Source organism: Helianthus annuus, chromosome 10 (assembly GCF_002127325.2).
Source record: "Helianthus annuus cultivar XRQ/B chromosome 10, HanXRQr2.0-SUNRISE, whole genome shotgun sequence".
Lineage (NCBI taxonomy): Eukaryota > Viridiplantae > Streptophyta > Magnoliopsida > Asterales > Asteraceae > Helianthus > Helianthus annuus.
In genome coordinates this window covers 107,182,916-107,191,096 of record NC_035442.2, presented here as the reverse complement: position 1 = coordinate 107,191,096, position 8,181 = coordinate 107,182,916, and the positions used below count along the sequence as shown (strand labels likewise).

Genomic DNA, 8,181 nt, shown 5'->3' with positions numbered 1-8,181 from the left:
TATATGGGTGAGCAGAAAATCAAAATAACTGAACCGTAACCAAAATAACCGACAAAACCGAACCGAAACAAAAACCAACGGTTTGGTTTTCGGATTTTTAATAACCGAAAATTTCGGTTCGGTTTACTTATAACCATTTTCAATAACTAAAAAAACAGAACCGAACCGAAACGAAAAAAAACATATTCTTTTATGTTTAAGTTAAGTGTTTAACCCATTCTATTAGAAATTATTAATTTTATTCTTGAATATTAAGTACTTATAATAAAAACATTAAGATATTTATTTACAATTGAGATGATTTATTTATTGCCTATAACAAATAATAAAATTTAACATAAAAATTAAATAACCTTCAAAGTATTATAAAAGAAAATGTCCTAATAAAAATTTGAAGAAACATAAAAATGAATTAGAAGGTTAGGTTTATGTAAACATTTTTAGTTAAAAAGATTAAGTATAATAACTTAAATGTAACCATATAAGAAAGATTCTTAAATTTTGAATTAAACTTTTTTATTTTTGAATCTTACTTACTTTTGTTTCAAAAACCGAAATAACCGAAAAACCGAACCGATCCGGTGTAAAAACCGAAAAACTCGAAACCGAAAAAACCGAAACCGATCGGTTTTGAAAAATCGAAAACCGACACTTCGGTTTCGGTTTTGATTTTGCCCAAAAACCAAACCGAACCGAACCGTGCACACCCCTAGTTCTATATCAAAACACAACACACAACGCAAACACTTTATAAACGCTAACCGCTCCCGCATGCTATACGTGATTTGTTGAATGCTTGTTACTATGCTTATACAGTGTTACACCAGACCGCCTCTAGCAACGATAGTACTATAGTTTGGACTCAGCACCTGTGTGATAGGGGTTGCTAGGGATCACATTACTTTACTTCACGTGTTCGCTTCGCCGAACCTGTGTTGTGCATATTCTACATCGCAGTCTCGTGGTTAGGTGTTATCATTGTTGGTAGTTACATGCTTTGCCCGTTACGTGTTACATGCTTCGCCCATTACGTGTTACATGCTGGTTATGCATAAACGCTTTTACTACTATTATATATGCAAACTTGTGTACTCACCTTTAATAAGTGTGTTGACTTTTATTTTAACGTATGTGACAGGTTGATGAAATGTTCTGCTGAAATCAAGATAGGAAGTCTAGAAACTCATCTAATAAAATCTAGGTTGTCGGACTTGTTTTTGTTTTTGAGAACTCGCTGTCTATAATAACTATGTGTAGAATATTTGTTTGTTGGTATGGGAAAATGAATCTTTAAAAATATTGGTAATGGATAGTTGTTATGGATTCTCTTGAGCAATCTGGTTCGCCTAGTGTCGCGCCATGATGATTCCGCCATCGGTTGGGGTGTGACACATATATATTATATTTCGAATACGCAACGTTTTACATATATATTTATATATATGTATACGTGTATATATATAGGATAAGGATCCGTTAGGAACCACCCTTTATTGCAAGAACCGTGAGAACCAGTGTGAACACATGGCATTTTTGTAATTATAATATGTTTATGATAAAACACGCGCATTCCTTTTTTTGTTACTGTTCTCTGTTTTAGGGTTTCAAGAGTTTCATCAGTTCACAGTTTTCACAAGTGGTAGAGACGCATTCATGGTGGTTTCACAGCGGCGAAAAGGCGTTCACGGTGGTTTTCACGGCAGAGAGGTAGTCACCGTTCACATATTTCACGGCGGTGGTAGTCAGCACAGTGTTTACGGTAGTATATGGCATCTTCTGATTCATCACGTGTCTATCCTCATACATCTGCTGATCCTCCTCATACATTGTTCCTCCTGTAAGCCTAATCGTGCCATTCCTCCTACCATTGTTCCTCCTGTAACCCTAATCGTGCCACACTCCTTTATGATTCTGATCGTGTTGCCCTAATTACGAATGGAATACTCGATTACGAATCGATGAATAATATATGATCTATAATTATGTTCTTATCGCAACAATATTGATTATAATACGAATTTTGTAGCACTAACCTCAATTATACGACGAATTTTGAAATGTGTGATGGTAAAATCCATATGACGAATGGTTTATGGTGTATTGTTATCGCTATGACGAAGACGAACTACTGATGTAATTGAGACGAAGACGAACTATAGAGAATTGGTGATGCTTGAGAACTGAGAACTGCTGATGCAATTCGATTGTCTGACATGATTTTTGTATAAATACAACATCCTGCACACGTGCAACACTTTACCATTACCCTATAACCATCACCAATAATCTACATCTTGCACATGTGCAGCACGTTACCATTACCCTATAATCATCACCACTAATCCGTTTATCATTTATACAACATTCTTACACATAACATTTACCTTATTAAATATCACTTTTTTACCATTTCTTTATTCACTTTTTAACATTCTTTTTATATTCAGGAGCATTCATACACAATGAAGCTGCTACCATTGCTGCTGGAATTCCGGACCCCCCTAACGATGAAACCGATTCTTATTCCGATGATATAATGAGATAATGATATTGTTGAAGATATGTATGGCGATTCTGGAGACCCTACATACATAAATGTACATGAACAACCCCTTAGACGTTTACCCATACGTCATAATGCACCCAACCATCAAAAATTGATCAAAATATTGATCATTTTGTTTTATTATTCGTTTTACATTTAATCTAAACTGTTTACATTCAAGTTTCTCATCTACGTTGGAGTATTGTTTACATTTAATTTGTAACTTCTGCGTTTAATTTGATTATGTTGAATTAGTGTTCACATTTAATTTAGTCTGTTTACATTCAATTTGACCTACACATTTACATTGAACTACTCGATTAAACATCATTTAAACTATGTATTTTGATATTATGATTACAAATTCCGATGTTTATGATTGCACTTGCACTGCTTATGATTGGCACTGTTTATGATTGCACTTGCACAGATGATACTTTTTTTTATCACTCACATTGTTATTGTTTCGACCAGTGTTGTAAAAGTCGCATTCCAAGGCCGAGTACTCGGCGACTACTTGGTACTCGGAACCTTACCTTGAAGAGCTACTACAAGTCGGCCTTTATAAGTCGGAGGCGGTCAAACTCGGCCTCCTCGGCGACTACTCGGAATACTCAGCCAACTACTCAAAATACTCGGTCAAATACTTGGTGGGAACCTTGGAATACTCAACGACTACTCGGATTACTCAGTCAACTACTCGGCGACTATTCGGGATAATGATAGTTATGACATGAATTACACATATTTTGACACATATAAAACATCCAATAATTAATTTCTTTATATTTAACATGTCCGAGTACTCTCCGAGTACTCCCAACTCCCCACTCGGTCGACTAGGGAGCGCCTAGCAACTTCTGCAACACTGGTTTCGACCAATGCACATGTGCATACATGAATATTTTAACTACATTTGATCTGTTTTCCTTTACATATACATCAACATATGTAATGTGGTACCCCATACGTAATAGGGTACCACATACACTCTACATGGTTATTGTTTCGAACAATGCACTTGTGCATACATTTTTACCGTTTCACTACACATTGTTATTGTTTCTACCAACGCACATGTGTATACATGAATATTCTAACTACATATAATCCGTTTTCCTTTACATATACATCAACATATGTTTTCCTTTACATATACATCAACATATGTAATGTGGTACCCCATACATAATAGGGTACCACATACGTTAATATGATATGAACAAATATACAATACTTTAAAACATACACATATTCATTACTACCATGTTTATTGTTTTTTATTACTACACATATGCATTACCAACATTAACACACAACTTTTGTATAACAACAAGAAAATATAACACCCTTATCATAAGGAATCACATAATCCGAACAACACTCGTTATTACACATATGCATCATGACATATACTATACTAAACAAAATATGACATCCTAAATTAATAAATATAACCATTCGTAATACATTATATCAAACTTTGAACATGTGCAATACCAACATTACCTCTACCAAACCACATAATACATCATATATTAACAAACATGATCATCCGTATTGCATGTCCACAAATTACCTACACATAACAATCGCTTTAGTTCACAACCTCACACCTTCTGCTCTTCTTTCCATTTTCGAAGCATCTTCCAACACTCCTCCTATTTCAACGCCTCTTCGTCTATCATTTTCCGATAATTTTTCATCTGTCAACCTATTAATCAAATATGCCTTTGTTGTGAATCCATGAGGCAGTTTCCTATGTATTTTTCCTGCGTACATTACATATATTACATCAGTTATTTCATGTATGCACATGTGCAGTAAACATATTACATACAATATGTACAATGTTTATGTTTTAAAGTAAAGATTTACGTGTGCATATGCCGTAATACATTCATATCTGACAAAATATGCATATGTGCATAACTATGCACATGTGCATTAACATGACTGACCTTATCAATAGGTTTGTTTCAATAAAAAAATTAACCCTTACCAAATCAAATTTCGTATTACCACCAATCATATTTAACATCAACTAGTAACAAAACTATTATGACAAACTATGCACATGTGCCTAACTTTTTTTTTTAAATGCAAATGTTATTCACAGAAGCTAACCTCCAAAGTAGAGGGGGCCGAACCAACCACTACAGCAAAATGAAAAACAACAACTCAACATAAGAACCTAAAGACTAAAAACTAGCAGCTACCTTATATTGAAACTACACCATTTTCCAAACTCACAGACCTATTTTTGGACCGATTCTTATACCATAGAAAACCGACGGACTTAATATTACGGATAATCTCTCCGGGGTTAACTTGAGTCTCCAAGAACCTTTTATTGTTCCCGGCTAACCATATACACCAACTTGTCACTAACATAATGCCATATAAAGCTTCTTTCACTTCTTTATCCAGATTGCAAAACTCAGAGGCAATTACGATATCTTTAGCTGAAAACAGAATAAAAGGACTCACCTTGAACCATTGACTGGTGTGATACCAGACAGTCGACGCTACCCTGCACGAACAAAGAAGGTGTTTAACTGTTTCATCGCCATCTTCACACAGACAACATTTCACGTCTCCGCCCCCATAGTTCCGATCCCGGAGTGCAATCAGCGTGGGAATACGATCTAAAACCGCCATCCAAACAAAAATATTGCATATTTTGGGACCCGTTTTGACCATTTCACAACATGCATGCTGCTAAAATCAGAGCCGCAATACATGAAGTTCTTGACAGCATTGACTGAAAAATCAGAGTCATTACCTCCCAACCATTCCCAACCATCTTTGCCATCGGACAAAGTGACATTATCGAGGAGCCCGACCAACTCGTGCCATTCCAGTAATTCTTCGGTAGACTTGGGCTTCTCGACAAATTCCAAACCCCCATAAAGTTTATATTATCCTATAAAGTTTTTATTATCCTGATTGTACCGGTCCGCCACCAATCATCGTTTCTCTTGTTCCATTCTAAATATATTTTGGGAAACGGGTTTTGTGCATAATTATGCACATGTGCATTAACATGACTGGCCTTGTTAGCATATTATGGCAAACTATGCACATGTAAATCAACATGAATGACCTTATTAACCTATTCTATCAAATTATGCACATGTGCATAACTGTATATCACACAATGCTACCTTATTATCATATTCAACCATGAGTTACAGGTTCATATAACTGCATAACATAACGGATTACATATTAATATAATTGCATAACTGTATGTCATAACAAAAAACAACACCAAAGTAACAACACATACAAATTATATATCATTTATGAATAAATAATTGAGATTAGTATTCAAACTAATGTGCATATTAACCAACTATGACAATTTATGCACACGTGCATAACTATATAAAAAACAAAATCACCTTAATATACTGATTTATTAAGTGAATCCTATTCAAATTTATGCACATGCTAAAATACTATTACGTTTTAAGCAAATGTGCATAACTATGTATCACACACCACATTGTCTTATTCAGTGTAATCGTAATTTATCAAACTTTGCACATGTGCATAACTGTATGGAACATAAAATTAGTTTATTATCCTGTTCCGTATAAACCTATTCTGTATAAGCCTATTATTTCGTTTTAGTGCACATGTGCATTAACTGTATAGTAGGGATGAGCTTGGTACTGTCCGCTATCGAAAGAACCGGTACCGAAAATCCCTAAAAGTGGGTACCGGTACCAAATATACTGGGTTGAGTACGGTTCGGTACCGGTACCGGTTCGGTATCGGTATTTGAGGGTAAAAACCAGTAAATACAGGTACCGAACCGGTACCGAAAATGCTAAAAGTCGGTACCAAAAAAGTACCCGGTTCGGTAAATTCGGTACCGGTTCGATACCGGTACCGGGAACGATTTGCTCATCCCTACTGTATAGATCATAAAATTATCTTATTATCTTGTTTCGTATAAGCCTATTCCTCCTATTCTGTATAAGCCTATTCTGTCATGTTAATGCACATGTGAATTAACACAACATAACTTGTCGACAATCATAATTTAGTAGTAAAAACCTGATGTGCGTTAGGTGTAATATATTTTAGGTGTATATTTTAAGCCCTTTTTACACTTTTTAGCCAAGTTTTAAATTTATAAACACGATATTCACTAACACTAAACACACATATGGGCAAGTGCACCCATCGTGGACGTAGTATAGTGTTGGCAAGATACCGAGGTCGTCCAAGGACACAAGAGCTTTTAGTACCGGTTTATCCTCAACGTCTAATCAAATCAAAATTTTAGAAAAAAAGGTTTTTAAACTAGAAAAATAAAACTAACTAAAATGTTGAAAATAAAATAAAAATAAAAACAGATAGATAAGATGAATCACTTGGATCCGACTCGTGTGTAGTGTAACCTTTGATTATTTTCGCACTTTTGCACTTGTTTAAGAGATTATCCTAGTTTGTAGTAGGCCCCTCTTTGGAAGGCGACGTTACCCTCAACCCAGTAGTTTGAGTCAGCAAGGATACAATCCTAAAGGTCGGATTATTGAAAGAAAATTAATTAAGTTATTAATGCATAATGTGTTAGGCCCCTCTTTTGAAGGCGACGTTACCCTCAGCTAAGTAGTCTGAGTCAGTAGGGATACAGTCTTAAGTAGCTGGGTTAAAGTTTTAATAGTAGTTTAACTTATGAGGGGATCAAAGAGTTTGGACCCCCGCCATCCAATACCGGTAGGTATTGAAGGAGGTCCTACTAAATTTGACCCAGGTCCTTTGCAGGATATATACACTGAACAATGGCAAGACTCTTACCAAACCGTTCCCTTAACCCCCGACCAGGTAGCCAACATACCTCCATATAGACCGTGGAGATATGAATGGTGAAAATCTTTTATTTTATATAGACAGTAAAATAATGCCAAGACACCACAGACAAAGGATAAGGAAGAATCACCTTCAACATAAGAAACTAGTAATTAAAGTCATTAATATAAAACCAATTAAAAAGTGCAAAAGATTAAAAATAAAAGTATTACACTAAACACTTGTCTTCACCAAGTGATGTAAGAGATTTAGGCAAACATGGCCTTTGATTGTCAAGAACTCTTACGATCAATCTTGGATCCCGAGACGACTCACACACTCTATGATGGACAATGGATGATGGTGGTGGATGATGGTGTTGTGATGGTGGTGGGTGGTGGATGAAGTGTGAGAGAGGTGGTGTGCCAAGGGATGAGTTGCAAGAGCTCCAAGCACTCCTATTTATAGGCTGAACAGAAGCTCGGGCACGGCCCCGTGTCAACTGGGCACGGCCCCGTGTCCAACTGTCTCTCTCTTCATAACTATGCACATGTGCATTAACATGACTGACCTTATCAATAGGTTTGTTTCAATAAAAAAATTAACCCTTACCAAATCAAATTTCGTATTACCACCAATCATATTTAACATCAACTAGTAACAAAACTATTATGACAAACTATGCACATGTGCCTAACTTTTTTTTTTAAATGCAAATGTTATTCACAGAAGCTAACCTCCAAAGCAGAGGGGGCCGAACCAACCACTACAGCAAAATGAAAAACAACAACTCAACATAAGAACCTAAAGACTAAAAACTAGCAGCTACC

General features: G+C 35.7%; 1 protein-coding gene across 1 annotated transcript; it reads right to left on the bottom strand.

Moving 5' to 3' along the window:
* Positions 1-4,147: 4,147 nt before the first annotated feature.
* On the bottom strand, positions 4,148-5,206 carry LOC110881598. The gene is made up of 2 exons (XM_022129812.1): positions 4,855-5,206; positions 4,148-4,317 (listed from the first exon to the last, which is right to left on the bottom strand). Exons 1-2 carry the CDS (start codon positions 5,204-5,206, stop codon positions 4,148-4,150), a joined length of 522 nt encoding a protein of 173 aa, XP_021985504.1.
* Between the last annotated feature and the right edge of the window lie 2,975 nt (positions 5,207-8,181).

What these genes read in the sequence shown, in the direction of transcription:
- LOC110881598 (XM_022129812.1), bottom strand. Translation starts at nt 5,206, where the DNA reads ATGGCGGTTTTAGATCGTATTCCCACGCTGATTGCACTCCGGGATCGG. An exon ending in TAACCCCGGAGAGATTATCC is followed by an intron (nt 4,318 to 4,854) that starts GTAATATTAAGT and finishes TAATGTACGCAG; the next exon opens with GAAAAATACATAGGAAACTG.